At 43.1% G+C, this 20,428-nt stretch overlaps 1 protein-coding gene across 1 annotated transcript in view; it reads right to left on the bottom strand.

Annotated features, from left to right (window-relative positions):
• Window positions 1-13,246, bottom strand: part of LOC116987358 (cytosolic arginine sensor for mTORC1 subunit 2-like) — a 38,317-nt gene extending 25,071 nt beyond the window's left edge. Inside the window, exons 1-2 of the mRNA XM_033043338.1 lie at window positions 12,641-13,246; window positions 3,479-3,549 (exon numbers count right to left, since the gene is read on the bottom strand). Of these exons, the coding sequence (XP_032899229.1) occupies window positions 3,479-3,549; window positions 12,641-12,753 (184 nt within the window). The 5' untranslated portion in view covers window positions 12,754-13,246. The remainder of the gene's footprint in view (window positions 1-3,478; window positions 3,550-12,640) is intronic.
• Window positions 13,247-20,428: the final 7,182 nt, after the last annotated feature.

Here is a 20,428-nt window from a genome sequence, read left to right as displayed (position 1 = left end):
CCCTAAAATTATGCCCCCCCCCCCCCCCCCAGTTTAGGACTTCCCTACCCTGGGGAATAGAATGTGGTTATTCCCACCTATGCCCCCCATGATTGTATATACCTCTATAAAAGGTCCCCCCCTCACCCTCCGACACTCCAGGGAAATAAGATCCAACCTCTCTAGCCTTTCCTAAAAACTCACATGTTCCAGAATGGGAAATGCTTATTAAATCCTTTTGTTTTGCATTCTTTCCAATTTAATAACATAATTACTATAGCAAGGCAACCAGACACAATCCTCTGAATGTGGCCTTATCAATGCCTTGTACAATGGTAACCTACATCCTGTACTCAATACACTGACTGACTGGTGTTTACGTGTACTGAGATACAGTAAAAAGTTTTTGTTGCGTGCTAACCAGTTAGCAGAAAGACTGTACAGGATTACAATCAAGCAGTCCATATGGTAAAGGGAATAATGTTTAGTGCAAGATAAAGTCCAGTAAAGTCCGTTTAAAGATAGTCCATGGGTCTCCAATGGAGTAGATAATAGCTCAGGACTGCTCTTTAGTTGTTGATAGGATGGTTCAGTTGCCTGATAACAGCTGGGAAGCTGTCCCTGTATCTAGAGGTGTACATTTTGACCTCTTGCCTGATGGGAGAAAGAAGAGGGAGTGACCAGGAGGGAAGGCAAGCGTACAAAATACCTAGTGTAGGAAAGAACTACAGATGCTGGAGTAACTCAGCGGAACACCAAGAAGGTGCAAAACACCTTTGTCATCACCCTATGTGTATGTGCACACTTTGGTCTTTCTGTTGTACAACACTCCCCAGGGCCTTACCATTCACTGCAGAAGTCCTGACCTGGTTTGTTTTACCAAAATGCAACATGCCACAATTAAACTCCATCTGCCATTCCTCAGCCCATTGGCCCAGTTGATCAGGATCCTAATGTAATCGTAGATACATCCATTGTACCACCAATAGTTTTGCAAGATAAATGTCAAAGAAAAGATAAAGAATACATCTGCAAGTAATTACTAGTTTCCATTAAAAGACTCAACCATGCCTTTGACTGAATTCCAGAAACAGTCTGGCATTGGGTCAACAATCAAAAGTCATGAATTACAATCTGCAGAAAATGGAAAGCAATTAAGACTCTTTTTATTTTATTTTTTTAATGGAACTCAGCCCCCTCATCAAACTAGAACTGTGGGGTCAGTGAGATAAAAATCATTTTTTGTTGAATACTGATGAAGTTCTTGATCCACCTTACAGATTTATTTCACCCATGATTTCTTTGTACTGAGCAATCATAGTTTGTGTTCTGTTTATAACTAAATCATAGGCATTGCGAGTCACCACTGTCGCACTGTAAATGGCAAAAATGCTGCTGCAATTGAAAATGATCACTCAAAATGAACTATGCAAATAATGCTGTCGTGCTTTTTTTCCCCCCATTAAATACACATGTTTTCCAGTTCAAGAACTTGGCTAACGTTTTTAAAAAATGTTTTGTAAAAATAACAAGATCTTGTTCATTCAGCAAAAACAACTACATAATGATGCAATCATCCAAAACATGTAACTTTGCCACATTGCAAAGCTGCCAAGATATCAGAGTCAAACAGTTCAGGCACAGGCTCTTTGGCCCAGCTTACCCATGTCAACCAAGGCGGCCCATCTACACGAGCCCCACCTGCCCTCATTTGGCCCATCACTCTCAACCTATCCTATCCATATACCTGCCCCAATGTCTTTTAAATGTTCCGATAGCTTCTGCCTCAACTACCTTCCCCGACAGCTCATTCTATCTACCCACCAGGCACCTTGTGAAAAGGTTCCTTTGATTCCAATTGAACCTTTCCCCTCTCACCCCAAATCTATGATCTCCACTTCTTGATTCCTCTACTCCGAGTAAAAGACTGTGCATTCACCCCATCTATTCCCCTCATAATTCTATACACCTCTAAGATCACCCCTCATCTTCCTGTACTCCAAGGAATAAAGTCCTAGCTTGCCCAACCTCTCCCTACAGCTCGGGTCCAAGTCCACAACTCCCTGAAAGTGGCAACACAAGTAGATAAGAGTTGTAAAGAAGACGTACGGCATAGGAAGGAACTGCAGAAGGGTTCCGACCAGAAACATCACCTGATTCTTTTCTCCAAAGATGCTGCCTGACCCACTAGGTTACTTCAGCATGTTGTATCTATCTTAGGCGTATAGTATACTTCTCTTCATTGGCCAGGACATTGTGCTCAAGAGTCAGGGAGTAATGTTGCAGCTTTATAGGACTTTGGTTAGGCCATATTTGGTATATTGTGTGCAGTTCTGATCACCCCAATACATGAAGGGTGTTGAGGCTTTGGAGAGGGTGCAGAGGAGGTTTACCAGAAACTATGCCTGGATTAGACAGTAATAATTATAAAGTGGCTGAACAGTTTGGAGTTTTATTTTGGAAATTGAACTACAGAATCTAAATCAAAATATTCAACACTCTTTACTCTATTTACAGTAATTGAACATCAGACTATGGAGCACGAGTGGATCATTGAGACCCTTGGTTTATTCCATCACTCACTTCAATCTCATTTTCCTGACCAATTCCCATGTGCTTCCGATTTCTTTAATATCTAATAAATCCATCTAATAAACCAATCTGAATGCAGCCAGTAATCAGCTTTTTCCTCTCTCCAGAGTAGTCTGAAGAAGGGTCCCAACCCAAAACGTCACCTATCCATGGCCTCCTCAGAAGCTGCTTGTCCCGCTGAGTTATTCCAGCACAGTGAAAAGCATGCTATCAGGCAGTCAGTCAGAACCTTAAAGGCAGTCAGAACTTTTTTCCCCACGGTGCAATTATCAAATACCAGAGGGTACAACTTTAAGGTGAGAGGGGTAAAGTTTAAAGAAATTAGGTGATTTTTAAAACTATTATTAATATTATGACTACACACTACACAGAGGGTGGCAGGCGTCTGGAATACGTAGGGTGGTGGTGTAGATAGATACGATAGTGACATTTAAGAGGCTTTTGCATACACAGGGAATGGAGGGATATGGATTATGTGCAGGTGGATAAGAGTTGATCTTTGCATCATGCACAGATAATGCTGGCCGAAGGGCCTGTTCACTGAGAAATTGATACAAATCCTTGTTGTTTGGTCATTTTACTATTGTGTAAAAGATTCACTGGAGGTCATTTTTGAATGTGACGATTAACACTTTAAAAGATGATTAAAACAAAGCCGAAAACATTAATGCTAAAAATGTGAGAGAAAATCAAACAAAGCTTTAGCACAGGTTAATGTTTGATAAATTAGATCACATTGGAAACAAATTAACCAATATAAATATTGCACGGGAGAAATTCATTGCATAGAGGATACGAGTTCAATGGCAGCATTTTCCTCGAGGTTACTGGTGCAACAGTGTTTCAATTGATCAAGATAACATTGTAGACAAATAGTCATAAACTGAAGCAATATAAAACTTTGTACCTTTAAATCCCTCTTCATCTAATACTAGTGTGTATTCATCGGGCATCTCCGTCAGGCTGAAAAACTTACACCTGCAGTAAACACAATTAAGAAAGGGATGTCAGCACAAAGCGACAGACTGTTCAGGATACTTACAAGCTGAATAAAGAATAAAAACAATTGCTCATCTTCATCGTCGACTCCATTTTGTTAACGCGCCATATAAAAATATCAACTTTAATTTTTAAAATGTACAAATTAAAAACCTAATGTAAATGAAAACATTTAAATAAATAAAAAATATTTAGAACATTTAAATATTAAAAATTTTTAAAACTATTAAAATTAAACATTTTTTAAAGTAAAAAGTTAAAATTTAAAAAAATTAAACAATTAAAGAACATTTTAAAATTAAAAAGGTTTAAACGGCAGGGGCTGGGGACAGAAAATGCTGGGAATACTCGGCAGGTCAGGCAACATCTGTGAGAAGAGAAAGAGTTCAAGGTTCAGTTTGAATGCTGTCAGAATGGGGAAAGAGACCAAAGCTGCTGATTAATCTGCCAGGGAGGGGAAGATGGCACTGACGGAGTAAAGCCGGAGTGGAGATGGTGATATGCTGTAAACAAGGCCATCTCGTCTGTGAGCAAAATGGGAACTAAGAAAACCTTTCCAATCAATTTCTTTACTCAGATAAAAACTGGACCCAGACTGAAGAAGGGTCTCAACCAGAAAAGTCACCCATTCCTTCTATCCAGAGATGGTGCCTGTCCCGTTGAGTTACTCCAGCATTTTGTGTCTAAAAACTGAACTTGCTGAGTATTTCCAGTCAGCATTCGTCAGCCCGAGGAAGGGTCCTGACCCAAAAGGTCATCTATCAACACCCTCCACAATGCCACCTGGCCTGTTGAGTTCCTCCAGCACTTTGACTTTTGCTCAAGATTCCAACATCTAAGAGAATCTAGAGGTGTGTGTTTTCAAACTTCTGTACCTCTTCCCCGACGGGAGGCGAGGGAGTGACCAGGCTAATGGTCAACAAAACATCCATAGACCAGAACCTTTCACCTACTTGAGGCACTACAGCAGTGGGAATCCCCCATAGTGTAGCTCCTGCCACATCATTCAAGATACTTTATTTGCACAAAACGGCCAAGTTGCCTCAATTTGCAAGGGGAAAATGAAGATTGTTTAAGTCAATAGTGGTGGTGGTCAAACAATGATTCATGGAAGGAAAGCAATTGCCACAGAAACCCACAGATGATTGTTCGCCTATTACGGAACCTATGTTGACACTGTATTTGGAAACAATGTTGAGACAGAAAACCCATAGTAACCATTTTCGGAGTTGAAAGGTACTGCTATCAATTGCTGTGAAGTCAATCCACGCTGATTACAAATGGAGTCTGAAGAAGAGTCCCGATCCAAAACTTCACCTCCCCATTCCCTTACCAGATGTTGCCTGACCCACAGAATTCCTCCCACACTTTGTGTTAAGCTCTGGCTGACTTTTAGTTCCTCAATCATCCTTTAGTCTTGACAGATGTTTGATATTGTATATTTTAAAAAATGCTGGAAGAACTCACCAGGTCAGGCAGCATCTGTGGAGGGAATATAGGTCTGTAGAAATGTCCCGATCCGGGATATCGGAAGGTATCCCTGAATTAAACGTGTATCAGAAGAATTTACTCAATTACGGGCTAATAATGGGAAAAAAGCTCATACTTAAATTCTGGAAAAATGCGCCCACACCAACAATAAAAATGTGGATATCAAATATGTTTGAATCATTACATCTGGAAGAGATGAGATTCCTCTTAGCAGATAAAGCAAACCAATTCCAAAAGACGTGGTCTACGTTTATGGACCTATTACAAGCATGAGGTGCAATAGTAATTTAAAAAATAAATAAATAAATAAATGGTATCAGGACCTGGCATTGGGAGATAAAACAACAAAAACAGACTTGGTTGGTAGTCTTTCTGCGGAGTTTAATGTTATAATAGAGCGATTGTCCTTACTTTCTTTTTCTTTCTTTTCTAGGGTCTACTTTCTTACTTTACTTCCTTCTCTAACTTCTTTTCTAAGGGGCTTTCTTTTCCCAACACTCTCCTGCACTTCACAACTCTTGCGCACCTTCTTTACTTTCCTTACTTCTATCTTTTTCTTAAAGCTTTAAAAAAAAAAAAAATGAAGCGGTACAAAAAATGTATTAAGATATATGTGTTGTGTATTATTGTAATTTACCGTATTCTAAAAAAATTAAAAAAAAAAAAAAAAAAAAAAAGAAATGTCCCGATCCTAAACATTGTCCGTCCATTCTCTCCACAGATGCGGCCTGGCCCACTGTTCCCCCAGCATTTTGTGTTTTGCTCAAGATTCCAACATCTGCAGTTCCTTGTTTAAGAAGGAACTGCAGATGCTGGAAAATCGAAGGTAGACAAAAGTGCTGGAGAAACTCAGCAGGTACAGCAGCATCTATGGAGCGAAGGAAACGTTGCCTATTTCCTTCGCTCCATAGATGCTGCTACACCCGCTGAGTTTCTCCAGCACTTTTGTCTATCTGCAGTTCCTTGCACCTCCATTTTACCAGAAAATGTTTGATTCATTGTGTTTCTTGCACAAACTCCACTTTACTAAAATCTAACACATGCATCTCTTCCCTGACGGAGCGACCAGCAACCGCGGTAAAATTCATGTTAACGTCTTGGTTGTTAGCTTTGTTTTGAAATTGCTCCATATTTATTCTTGTCTTTTGCTCTTTAAAATATATTCTTCCCATTGCTCATCTGGTTCAGTAATATGCAAGCACTCATCCCAGACTTTCTGCAGTAATTACTGTCCTTCCATTGAAACATTGTTTGACTATGACTGTTGATTTTTTTTTTAAAGCTTAATTTTAGCCTTGCAAATGGAGGCAACTTGTTCATTTTCTGCAATTAAAGTATCTTGTAGCTGTAAACGCTGACAATGGAATCAGCTTTTCCTAGCAAACACCAGATTTCATAGCATGTACTTCTCACAAGTCTGACTAAGTGCCACTGATCTCATTATCACACCTGCTGTTTGTCTCATACCACTCACTATGACAAAATTGTTTTGTATTTGTAAAAAGACATCCATATTCATGGCGCGATCTCACATGCTGATTGAAATGCAAGGTGTGTTTAATAACTTGGACTAGCTTGGTTTAGAGATAAGCCTGAAAACAGGCCCTTTGGCCCACTGGGTCCATGCCACTATCGATCACCCGTTCACACTAATTGTATGTTATCCCACTTTTGCATCCTCTCCCGACACATTAGGGGCGATTTTGACAGAGGGCCAATTAACCTGCAAACCCGCACATCTTTGGGACGTGGGAGGAAACAGGAGCACCCGAGGAAACACACACTGACAGGGGAAGAACGTGCAAACTCCACACAGACAGCACCCAAGGTCAGGATCAAACTCAGGTCTCTGGCACTTTGAGGCAGCGGCTCCACCAGCTGATAAATATCTCTATTTTACACACAAACTTATCTCAAAACACTTAATGTGGGAACAAACCAATGCTTTGCCAAAATTTAAATAAGTAAGGTAGTATACACTGATCCCCACCTCAGGATAAGGCGACTCAAGTCATTTGCTTTTTAAAATCCACAATGGAGTCCAGAGTTCTTACAGAGGCCTTGACAGGTTGTATTTTACAGACTTGTTCTGTACGTGAAGGTGTATTGTTTTATAGCATTTACAATAAAGCACTCAACCAGGAACATTTCTGGCAGAGTTGCAGGTATAGTGGTAAATATTTAATTCAAAGTTATTGTAATGTCTGACAATTATTCAATAAGTAATCTGCATAGGAGACTCAAGAGACTGCAGGTGCTGAAACCTTGAACAAAACACTAAGTGCTGGAGGAACTCAGTGGGTCAGTCAGCATCCGTGGAAGGATTTAGACAGTTGGTTCAGTTTCAGGTCGGGACCCTTCTTCAGACAACGTCAGTCTGACCCATGATGTCATCTGTCCATTTCCCTCCACAGATGCTGCCTGATCCAATGAGTTCCTCCAGCACTCGATATTGTTCCTGCAGAACATGAAGCACAAAATATGTGACAATCAAAATGAACAAGTTTGCCAAAAACCTAAACATTATTGTAATTTTCTTTCAAATGCACCAGTGATGAAGGAACTGCAGATGCTGGTTTACACCGAAGATAGACACAAAATATTTGAGTGACTCAGCAGGACAGGTAGCATCTCGGGATAGAAGGAATGGGTGACGTTTCGGTCGAGACTCCAAACATCACCCATTCCTTCTACCCAGAGATGCTGTCTGTCCCACTGAGTTACTCCAGCATTTTGTGTCTATCATCAGTGACAAAGACTTTTACTGTACACCATTCCTAATTTGAAGTTATTTTCTTTTCCCTTTCTCATAATTTAAATAACAACCACCACAGGACTTCCTGAGACCTTTTTTCCCCCTCAAGAACCAAAGGACATAGGTTTAAGGTGAGAGGAGTAAGATTTAATAGGAACCCGAGGGGCAACTTTTTCTACTCAGAGAGTGGTGGATATACAGAATGATCTGCCAGAGGAGGTGTTTCAGACAGGTACAATAAAAACATTTAAGAGACACTTGGACAGGTACATGGACAGGAAAGGTTTTAGAGGGATATGGGCCAAACGTAGGGAAATGGGATTATAGTAAATGGGGCATCTTGGTCAGCATGGACGAGGTGGGCCGAAGGGCCTATTTCCATGCTGTATGACTCTATGATGATGGTACAAGATCCGAATCATTCAGCACACAAGATGGACAATGCACAGCATAATTTCACGTAGAACATTTCACTTAAGCTCACAAAGTGTTGGATGAACACAGTAGGTCAGGCAGCATCTGCGGAGAAAATGGACAGGTGACATATCGGGTCAGGACCCTCCTTCAGAGAACATGTCACTTGTCAGATTTATAACCGTAGCCTTGTCAAAGTTAAAATTAATCAGTTCCACGAGGAGCGGGCAATCTACCCTTGGAAAGAAAAGTTGACAGAGTGGTGATGCAGTATTTACATTGCCAGATTAGTTTCCAGAGACCTACACTAACCATCTAGAGTTCAAACCCCTTCCTGGCAGCTGTAGAAGGCAGATAAGTACAATCAAAAGGAGATGAACCATAAAGTTCAGTTAAGCAGGGTGGGACGTGACATATGTATAAATACGAGCAATGACCAACTGAACCAAATAACTGTGCTCATGATAGACACAAATGCTGGAGTAACTCAGCGGGGCAGGCAGCTTCTCTGGATAGAAGGAAAGGGTGACGTTTCGGGTCGATCCCTTCTTCAGACTCTGAAGCCTGTCCCGCTGAGATACTGAGCATTTTGTGTCTCTCTTCAATGTAAACAAGCATCTGCAGTTCCTTCCTACAAACTGTGTTCTATGTTTGGTAAATACAGATCAACTCCCCATTTTGTTTCATTGCCCTGTGTAAGGCCTTGCCCTCCACATAGTAGTTGCTACATTTATTTAAGTACATAGGTTTTACATGTCTTTTGCAACGTGCAAGTTACTTTGTGAGCTAGATGCCCTTGAGTGCGACTCAAAATACAGGTGTAGAGTGAAATTAAGAAGCTAACAAGCACTGGAAAAACTCAGCAGATCAGGCAGCATCTGTGGGAGGAATGGACAGTCAACGTTTTGGGTCAGGACCGTGCTTCAGAATTTGAAGAGTCCCAACCTGAAACGTCATCTTCCCATTCGTCCGTAGATGCTGCCTGAATATAGACATTAGTAGTACAACGCAGAAACAGGCTCTACTGCCCAACGTGTCTAAGCCAACCAGTGATCACCTCATACATAGAAACATAGAAAATCGGTGCAGGAGTAGGCCATTCGGCCCTTCAGCCATGATCATACCTTGCTCTATCCTACACACGAGGGACAATTTACCTTTTTTCTACCAAAGCCAATTAACCTACAAACCTGTACGTATTTGGAGTGTGGGAGGAAACAAGAGCACAAGGAGAAAATTCACAGTCACAGGGAGAACGTACAAACTCCATACAGACAGCACCTGCAGTCAGGATCGAACCCGGGTCTCTGGTGCTTTTAGGCACAACTCCACCGCTGCACCACTGTGCCACCCACGTGCTGACCTGATAAGTTCCTCCAGCACTTTTTTTCTCTCATAACAACTGAATGGCTTTGATTATTTCATTATCGTCGCAACATAGGAGAACGTTCAGCCCATTTATTCTGTGCCACTTACACAGCAATACCATCGGTCCCATTCTGTGCTTGCGAACTATTGCCTCTCACATGCCCACCAACTCCCCGATTCTCTCTCCAGCCACCTGGGGCAATTTACAGCAGCCAAATAATCTACCAAGCAGCATACATTTGGGACATGGGACAAAGCTACAGCTCCCTGGATAAACCCATGTGGTTACAAGAAACACCACAGACTTGAATTGAACCCGGATGTCCAAAACCAAGGCAAGAACAAACACCATGATGCCGCAGTATTGAATATCAAAGTTGGAAGGTTATGCTTCAGTAACATAGGGTATTGGTGTGTCCACATTTGGAATGCTATGTATAATGTATTGAAGAAAGAATGTAATGCCATGGACATTCAATTCTAACTAAACTGATATCTGGAATTTTACAAAAGATACAAAGTGCTAGAGTAACTCAGCCGGTCAGGCAGCATCTGTAGAGGGGTTGGCTAGGCAACATTTTGTTTCTTCCTTGTGTTTCCTGATATCTAAAATGGGTTGGTTATTTTCAGTAAACATTTACACAGGATGGCACCTGTTTGGAGTTCAGTAGAGCAAAAGGGGATACGACTTGCCGTGCTTTGTCCTGCCTTTCCTCTCTCCCAGCTTTTTTTATGCAACCTCCCACCCACCTACACACAACGAGTCTGAACAAGAGTCCCGAAATATCACCTATCCATGTTCTCCAGAGATGTAGCCTAACCTGTTGAGTTCCTCCTGCGCTTTATGTCCTTTTGCTCCTACACAGCATCTGCATTTCATTGTTTCTACATGACTGAAACAGAAGATAGACACAAATGCTTGAGTAACTCAGCGGGTCAGGCAGCATCTCTGAAGAAAAGTAATAGGTGATGTGTCTACCTTCAATATAACCCCTCAGCATCCTCAGTTCCTCCCTACATATTATTTCTGAAACAGGTTATATGTGGAGATGATGAAGGAGAATCTAGAATCAGATCTAGGAAGGAACTGTAGAAGCTGGTTTTCATCGAAGATAGACACAGAGTACTGGAACAGGCAACATCGTAAGGAACAGGAATAAGTGATGTTTCAGGTCAAGGCCCTTCTTTAGACCGAGAGTCAAGGGAGAAAGAAGCCAAAGGAATGAACAGGTACCGAACAAATCAGAGCCGGCACTGATGACTCAAACTTAGAATGAAGTGTAACAGTTTAAAAATAAGAGGATCAGATATTTAAGGACATTTTTCTTCAGCTATCTCTCTGAGAGGGGTGCAAATCTTTAGAACATTCCTCGTCAAAAGGGAGCCAAATCGTTGTCATTCCTATTACTGGATCAGGTACCAGGGGTAGGTAGCAGTATGGAATTGGTTACAATCAAATCAGCCATGATTTTATTGAATGACAGCATACTCTCTGTAGGCCAAGTGGACTACTCTTGCCCCTAGTTCACTTGTGTTCTGGAGATAGAGATGGATATTCCTTCTTCCTTTATTCATGCCATGTTAATCAGTTGAATGTGAGATTAAACACCTTTTCAATTTTCAACCACAGATGTGTTTCCTCAGAGCTTTTGGATAATGATTAAGGTTTGGGTGTTGCAGCTGGAGAGCAAGAGGGATCAACAAGGGGGAGCAGCGAGAGAGGGTGTTGCAGTGGAGGAGAGTGTTGCAGAGGTTTGGGGTTGTCTGGCAAACTGCAATGTCCTAAAGGTGAGCTGCAATAGTCCACATCTCCGGCCCTAGGACCACGTGGATCGCAACCTACAGAAAGCCTGGGAAACGAGATTAAGGACTTCTAATAAGATCAAACATTCTCCCAAAAAAAGCACAAATCTACAAATGAAGCTCGGTTTGGTGACAAAATTCAAACCTCAGCAATCAGGGAGAAGAGAATTAATACATTTCCATACAAGGTGGATGGGAATGCCAACTTTAATCCTGCCAACAATATAATTTATCTTAATTGAGTCTTTAAAAGGCAAAAGTTTAACCTAAAGACTAAACACACCATGATAATTATGTTATTGTTGTTGGGAAATTCCTTGTAAAAGGACCTCATGCATTTTATTCTGAGACAAAAAGAGGGGGTGAAAGAGAGGGCAAGGCAGGAGGGGAGGAGGTGGGGAGAGTGAAGAGGGCAACTGGTGTAAGGGAGGGAGAAGTGGCAAAGGCTCTAGATTCTAGGGAATGGGACAAGGTCAGGCAGGGTCTGCGGGAAGAGCAGGGTCGAGCCCTCAGGGCAGGAGGGGGCAATGGGTCGGGGGGGGGGGGGAGATTAAAACAGGGTCAGCCCTGGGAGGTGGAGAATGGAGGAAGGGTAAAGGGTCCCAATGCTGTCCCATCACCTCAGTCATCCTGCCCCACTGGAAGCCCAGTTTGATGTGGGGGTGGGGGCTTAGATGGAGGGGGTGGGCTCTTTGGGATGGGGGGGGGGGGGGGGAAGAGGGGGGGGGGCATAGAGAGGGTAAAAGGCTTCGGGTGGAGGGGTGCAGGGAGGAATGAGGATAGTTTAGCAGGAGATAGAGGGGAGAGTGGGGTAGAGGATTCGGGGAGGGGGGAGGCAGTGGAGGTGAGGAAGGTGGAACTGAGCGGGAGGGGGTTAGGGCTGTGTGTGAGAAGGACTTCAGCCATGGATGGGGGTGGGGGAGGTTGGGAGAAAGAAGGGATGGGGGTGAGTTTGAGGAGGGAGGGGAGAGGGGAGAGGGAAGGAGAGGGTCAAGGAGGGAGGGAGAGGGGGAAGGAGGGAGGGAGAGGGGGAAGGAGGGAGGGAGAGGGGGAAGGAGGGAGGGAGAGAGGGAGGGAGAGAGGGAGGGCGGGAGGGAGGGAGAGAGGGAGTGAGAGAGGGACGGAGAGAGGGAAGGAGAGAGGGACGGAGAGAGGGATGGAGAGAGGGAAGGAGAGAGGGAAGGAGAGATCGGGTCGGGAGGGTTCTGGGCTCGGGGTCCAGTCCCCCATCCTCCTCACCTCGTCTTGTCCCGCAGGAAGACCAGCTTGATGAGGCCGTGTGTGTAGCGCTCCAGGCCGGCTTTGCCGAGGCTGGTGACCCGGAGCCGGTGCTCCAGGATGTGAAGGTCCATCTCACGGCAGCTGCGACCGCTCCAGGAGCATCAGATCTCGGGCATTCCCTGCAACATCACCGGGACAGGCGAGCAGCAATCGCGCCCTTGCATCAGTCAAATCCCCAGCTCAAAGCCTCTGCTGCAAGCGGCCTCACGTTTAACATTTAAAGGGGCAATGCCTCACTTCCGATGCTGCTCCTCACCACAGGTAGAAAATCACCCTCCTCTCTTGCAAAATCCAACTCTACAATGTGCAAAAATACTCCCCCCACCCAAAAGAAAAAAAAATGTTAGAGCTAATTCAATCAGAATATCTGACCTCAAAAGACGTCTCAATTAAGGCAAGTTGTCAAGTCAAGAGCGTTTTATTGTCATATATCCTGAATTCTTACTTGCAGCAGCACAACAGATATGTAAACATAGCACTCTGGAAACACCATAATAATCAAAACGTTCAAAAAGTATATATGCTGAACTTTATATATATACTCGACCAAGGGGGACCCATTGGGTCCCGCCCTCTCAACGTGTAGAGAGGGGAGGGACCTTCGGCGCACACGTCACACACACACACTAACCTCCCCCCCCCCCCCCCCTCTTGATATTATGTTAATATTTGTTTAAGAAGGAACTGCAGATGCTGGACAATCGAAGGTAGACAAAAGTGCTGGAGAAACTCAGCGGGTGCAGCAGCATCTATGGAGCGAAGGAAATAGGCAACGTTTCGGGCCAAAACCCCTCTTCAGACTTGCTTATTTTACCCTCGCCCTATCCACTCACGCATATCCCCCAACTGTGCAGGCGCGGCTAGAAAGGGGGAGCGAAAGAAATAGGCAACGTTTCGGGTCGAAACCCTTCTTCAGACTGATGTGAGGGCGGGAAGAAGAAAGGAAGAGGTGGAGCCAGAGGGCTGAGGGAGAGCTGAGAAGGGGAGGGGAAAGTAAGGACCACCTGAAATTAGAGAGGTCAATGTTCATATCGCTGGAGTGCAAACTGCCCAAGCGAAATATGATGTGCTACTTCTCCAATTTGCAGTGGTCCTCACTTTGGCCATGGAGGAGGCCCAGGGCAGAAAGGTCGGATTCGGAATGGGAGAGGGAGTTGAAGTGCTGAGCCACCGGGAGATCAGGTTGGTTATTGCGAACCTCCGCTCAGATAGATCACGTTTTGGGTTGGCACCCTTCTTCAGACTTATATTAAAGGAGATATTAATGGGAATAACAATCAGGAGTCTGGAAAATCTTCCAGCACAGCACCGTGCTATGTTCTGTTTTTTGTCAGAGCTTAACTGTATTCATTAAGCATTACAATACAATACAATGAACATAAGAATTAGGAGAGGGCTAGGCCTTACAACTGTTTGTCTACCATTTAATAAGATAATTGAATTGAATTTAGTTTAATTTATAGATACAGCACGGAAACAGGACCTTTGGCCCACCGAGTACATGCCAACCAGCGATCACTCCTTACAATAGCACGCGCTACTCACTTGAGACAATTTACAATTTTTACCAATGCCAATTAATCTACAAACCTGTTTAAGAAGGAACTGCAGATGCTGGAAAATCGAAGGTACACAAAAAAGCTGGAGAAACTCAGCGGGTGCAGCAGCATCTATGGAGCGAAGGAAAAAGGCAACGTTTCGGTCCGAAACCCTTCTTCAGACTAATCTACAAACCTGTATGTGTTTGTTGTGTGAGAGGACACAGGAGAACCCAGAGAAAACCCATGCAGTCTTGCAGAGAATGTACAGACTCTGTACAAACAGCACCCACAGTCAGGATCAAACCCAGGTCTCTGCGCTGTAACTCTACCAATGCGCCAGCATATCACCCCTTATGGTTGATAATGGTTGATCTTATTGTAACTTAAACTCAACTTGCAACCTTTCACTTGTTTATTTAGACTATAGACTCGTTTATATAGACTATAATCACGCATTAAAAATTCTTCCACTGCCATCTGAGAAAGAGTTCCATAGACACTCAAACCTCAAGGAAAAATCTCACCTGATCTATCTTAAATAGGCAACTCCTTATTTATAAACAGTTCTAGATTCTTCCATTAGAGAAAGTATCCTCCCCACATCCAGTCTAATATTTGTGTAGAATATGTGTTTTAGCGTGTAAATGAAGTCAGGGAATTGCAATCAATATTGCACTGAAGCCTTAACACAAATTAAAACGTGAACATTCAAATATATTTGGAGCAGGTTTTCAGGGAATCTTTTATTTAGAAATAGGAATGAAGAAAACAGGAAAGCAGGAATGATGAAAGAAAAAGACAGAGGGAGGAAATCAAACTGAAAGGTGGGGTGGGAGATTGCAACCTTCACGTGGTCCGCCCTGTTTTGACAAATACCATCAACCCGGTGTGCACAATCAAATAAGATCAAATAGAACAAGTTGGCCTACAACTTTAGGCTGTGCACGCCATACGCAAGAAGAAGAAGAAACTGAAAGGTACATTGGGATGCATTTAAATTGCAAATGTAACATTGTTTATAACATTTCTACTTTGCATACTCCCAAATGTACAATAAAAATGCAAAGTTGAAAAAAAGAGACCAGACTTACTCCACCCTTGCACAAAAATCCTCAGGCCATACATTCTTGCTAAGATTGGATTTACATCACCGCAAGTTGAATTAAATTTGGATAATTGGCATTGGTAAAAATTGTAAATTGTCTCAAGTGTGTAGCTCGTGCTATTGTAAAGAGTGATCGCTGGTTGGCATGTATTCGGTGGGCCAAAGGTCCTGTTTCTGCACTGTATCTCTAAATTAAACTAAACTAAATTAAATTATCTTATTACATGGTAGACAAACAGTTTTAAATTTATTAGGACTGCGTTGACAACTTTGTGGCAAGTAATATTCACAATTCTGGTGAAGTTGTAAAACCAGGCCTAAAACACAATATTTAATATTCAAAGACAAAACCAACAAAGGAAGAAATGAGAAACATACACCAACACATCCTGTCACACATAAGCTTTAATTATTTGTACTTCTAACGCAGCTGGGCTACCAATTTCCCTGGAGTTCGTTTTCCTTCAATCATATGTGTTATTTTAAATGTATTTATACTATTTGCTACTGTCCCTCATGACCTCTTCCTTCCCTTCTCTCCTTTGAGACATTTTTTTGACATTCATGTTATTTGAGTATAACTAACAAGACATTGGAGAGACCTGCTAGAAGTATATAGAAGTATGAGAGGCATAGACAGGATGGAACCTTATTCTCTGGGTGTAAATGTCAAGGACCAGAGGGCATAGTTTTAAGGTGAGAGGAGCAAAGTTTTAAATAACTGTGCGGGGCCATGCTTGTTTACACACATCGTGGTGAGTGACTGGAACAAACTTGCTGGGATGGAGGGATATGGGTCACATGTAGGCATTGTTTTAACCTGGCGTCATGTTTGGCACAGAAATTGTGGGCCGAAAGGCCTGCCCCTGTGCTATCCTGTTCGATGTCCTAAGCCTCGTATTTATTGCCCTTCCCAAATCGTTCTCAAGAAGTCAATGGTGAACCTCCTGGACCACTGCTCGCTATAGAAACATAGAAAATAGGTGCAGGAGTCAGCTTCTCTCCGTTTCCTACCCTTTCATTATTTCTGAAGACTGCATGTATAAAGGCAAGGACAACATCGAGGTTTGGGTACACAAAGAACTGCATTCCACATCACAAGGTTGTAGGAATGGAGGCTTGAAAACGAGTGCTGAACTCAACCCGGTCCATCAAGGGCACTGCCCTCTCCACCAGAAAAAGCATCTGCGGCAGGTGCTGCTTCAAGAAGGCGGCGTCTATCTTCAAGGATTCCCAAAATCTGGGCCACGCCCACTTCTCACTGCTACCGTCAGACAGGAGGTAAAGAAGCCTGAAGTCCCACACCACCAGGTTCAGGGACAACTACTTTCCAACAACCATCAGAATCTTGAATCATCCTGCCCTAATCCTACCTGAGCAATGGAACGCTGTGGCGGCACAGTGGCGCAGTGGTAGAGTTGCTGCCTCACAGCACCAATGATCCACGTTTGATCTGGCTATGGGTGCTTTCTGTACGGAGTTCGTACGTTCTCCCTGTGACTGTGTGAGTTTTCGCCGGGTGCTCCGGTTTCCTTCCACACTCCAAACAACATACAGTTTTGTAGGTTAATTGGCTTCGATAAAAATTGTAAATTGTCCCTAGTGTATAGGACAGTACTAGTGTCCAAGGGGTCGCTGGTCAGCGCGGACTTGGTGGGCCCAAGGGCCTGTTTCTGAGTTGTATCTCTAAACTAAACTAAACTACGGACCACCTCTTGGTCTTGTTTGCAATTGTGTTTTTACCCTAATGAATTGGTTTCTTTACACAGTCATTTTTCTTTTGACCGTAGACACAAAATGCTGGAGTAACTCAACACAAGCAGCATCTCTGGAGAGAAGGAATGGGAGATATTTCGAGCGGGCCCACTCCCCTGACATCAGTTTGAAGAAGGGTCTCAACCCGAAACATCACCCATTCCTTCTTTCCAGAGATGCTGCCTGTCCTGCTGAGTTACTCCAGCATTTTGTGTCTACCTTCGATTTAAGCCAGCAACTGCAGTTCTTTCCTACACATGTTTATTTTGACCACCTTGGATAATTAATGCATAATCAATGATTTTGTGTGTTGTCTGAGTCCCTGTGCCAGCGATGCTGTTGCAAGAATGTGGGGAGAATTCGTTTTTAATTGGATTAATGTAGTGCAAATGAGTGGTTGAAGGTCAACATGGACTTGGTGACCTGTTGTTATGCTGGATATCTAATTCAACGGATCTAAAACAAATTTGTTTCAGGAATTCCACAACTTTAAAATGAAGGAAGTAGATCATTTACACTGCAGGTTTAGTTGTTTTTAGCAAATGTGATCGCCAAGATAAATTATACTTGTCAGTAAAAGTCAAGAAAGACAGGAAGTAAGCTTTTTTGTGAAGCTGAACCTTCTTGTATGGATCTCAGGCTCAGGTAGAGGGAGAGACAATCATATTCCAGCCCCGGTTCCAATCCGTCAATAATATCTGCTGAAAGTATTGAAAATCAATAGACAGACACACACATACCAAGATAGACAGATAGACACACGCACGAACGCACGCAAGCCCACACACACACATGAAAAATGGAAGGTCAACGTGATTGATTGATTAGAAGATACAAGCCCTTCGGCCCACCGAGTCCGCACTAACTCTGAATTACCAGTTCACACTAGTTCCAGTTCATACTTCTTCACCAGTCTGAAGAATGGTCTCGACCCGAAACGTCACCCACTCCCTCTCCAGAGATGCTGCCTGCCTGCTGAGTTACTTCGGTTTAAACCAGCATTTGCAGTTCCTTCCTACAAACTAGTTGCATGTTATCCCGCTTTCTCATCTGCTCCCTACACTCTAAAATCAATTTACAGAGGACAATTAACCTACAAATCGGGGAGGAGACCGGAGTATCCGGACGAAACCCATGCAGTAACAAGGAGAACGGGCAAACAGCACCCGAGGTCACGATCAAACCCGGGTCTCTGGCACTGTGAGGCAGCAGCTCTACCAGCTGTGCCACTGTGCTGCCATAAATGTTGTTGGGGGCAAGGAAAAATGGAAGTGGTGGTACTAATGGTTGAGCACTTCATATGTAAAAAGTAATGTTCTAAATACCTCTTTAAAAACAAACGATCACCTCACTACTTTTTGGTTTTAAACTAAGTGTTTGCAGGTTGACGTAAAATAAAAATCACAATTTACAGTATAAATGGCCATTGATTTTGATTTGAGAAAAATACAGGAAATAGCTAACTCGCATAAAAGTTACAATGTAAAACTCATGCATAATGTTTTGTTTAATAGGTTGCGTCTAGATTAAAATCCTCAAATTCCTACTTAGCCCACACAGGGCAGCACTGTGGCACAGCTGGTAGAGTTGCTGCCTCACTGCGCCAGAGATACAGGTTCGATCCTGACCTCGGGTGCTGTCTATGTGGAGTTTGCATCTTCTCCCAGTGACCACATGGGTTTCCACCGGGTGCTCCGGTTTGCTAACATATGCCAAAGACATGCAGGTTTGTAGGTTAATTGGCCTCTGTAAATTGTCCCTCTTGTGTAGGGCGTGGATATGAAAATGGGATTACGTAGAACTAGTGTAAATGGATTGTCCATGTGGACTTGGTTGGCTGAAGGGCCTGTTTCCAAGCTGTATTTTTAAATTAAACCAAACAAAGGGCCCACCAACCTCTTTGGATGACAAAGAAAGGGCAATAAAAATGTGTAGCATTACCCTTATCTTAAACGTTGAGGGTGTCAGGAATTCTGTGACATTCACCAGGCTATGGTCAACTGCAAACTAGTCAGTTAGTTTCATCAGTTCAGAGCAACCCGTGAGTTTAAGTGCAAGATACCAATTGCTTAATTACTCACACTCTCACCTTCATTCTTTCACCACCAGTACACAATGGCTTCTCATAAGCTATTCCTTCAGCATCTCCCAAACCAGCTACATCTACCATCAAGAATCTGGGGAGGCTCAGTGACACAGCTGGTAGAGTTGCTGCCTCACAGCGCCAGAGACCCGCGAGAGACCCTGACCTTGGGAGCTGTCTGCGTAGCTTGTTCCAAGTTTCCTCTGGGTTCTTCGATTTCCTCCCACTTCCCAAAGACGTGCGGGTTTGTTGGTCAATTGACCTGGTGAAACTGCCCCTAGTGTGTAGAAAGTAGATGAGAAAGTGAGATAACATAAAAACTAGTGCGAACAGGTGATCGATAGTCGTTGGACTCGTTGGTCGGAAGGGCCTGTTTCCATGCTGTATTTTTCAATCAATCAATCAATCAATCAATCAATCAATACTAAACACATCCTTTCTTCTACCAACCATCAAGTCAAGGAACCAATCCAAATTCAAGTGTGGAAGAGCTTGCCAGGAATAGCACCAGGTGGTTCCAAAAACGAGTGCACAGCCTTGAAGTTACAACACAGGACCACAGTCAGAAAGAATCAAGAGTATTTGATTGGCATATGTCCCAGATAGAACAATACAATTCGTACTTGCAGAAGCACAAAAGAATCTGTAAACACAGCACTGCAAACAATATAATAAACGAGAGAAAAAAAAGTTCAGTGTGTGGATATATAGTATACACATACTCACAAATACACACATATATACACACAAATACAAACACACAAAAAATCAATGTGCAAAAATAACAATAATAGTTTATGCAGTTCAAAGCTTATTTGAGATTGTAGAGTTTATTAGCGTATGGCTATATGGAAGGAGCCATTCCTGAACCTGGACGTTACAGGTTTCAGGCTCGTATACCTTCTTCCCGATGACAGGGATGAAATGAGTGTGTGGCTAGGGTGGTGTGAGTCTCTGATTATGCTGGCTGCCTTTTTGAGGCAGCAACTCCGATAAATCCCTTCGATGGTGGGGAGGTCAGAGCCGGTGATGGACAGGGCAATGTTCACAACTTTTTGCAGTCTTCTTCACTCTTGGGCATTCAAGTTTTCGAACCGGGCCTTGATGCAACCAGTCAATATGCTCTCTGCTATACACCTGCAGAAGTTCAAGAGAATCCTCTCTGACATACCAAATCTCCATAAGCTTCTCAGGAAGTAAAGGCACACTACCATCTCAAGAGCAATTATTAATGGACAGCAAACGTGGAATTATCCAGAAAT

This window comes from Amblyraja radiata, chromosome 25 (assembly GCF_010909765.2).
Source record: "Amblyraja radiata isolate CabotCenter1 chromosome 25, sAmbRad1.1.pri, whole genome shotgun sequence".
NCBI lineage: Eukaryota > Metazoa > Chordata > Chondrichthyes > Rajiformes > Rajidae > Amblyraja > Amblyraja radiata.
This window is presented reverse-complemented; position numbering and strand designations above follow the sequence as displayed.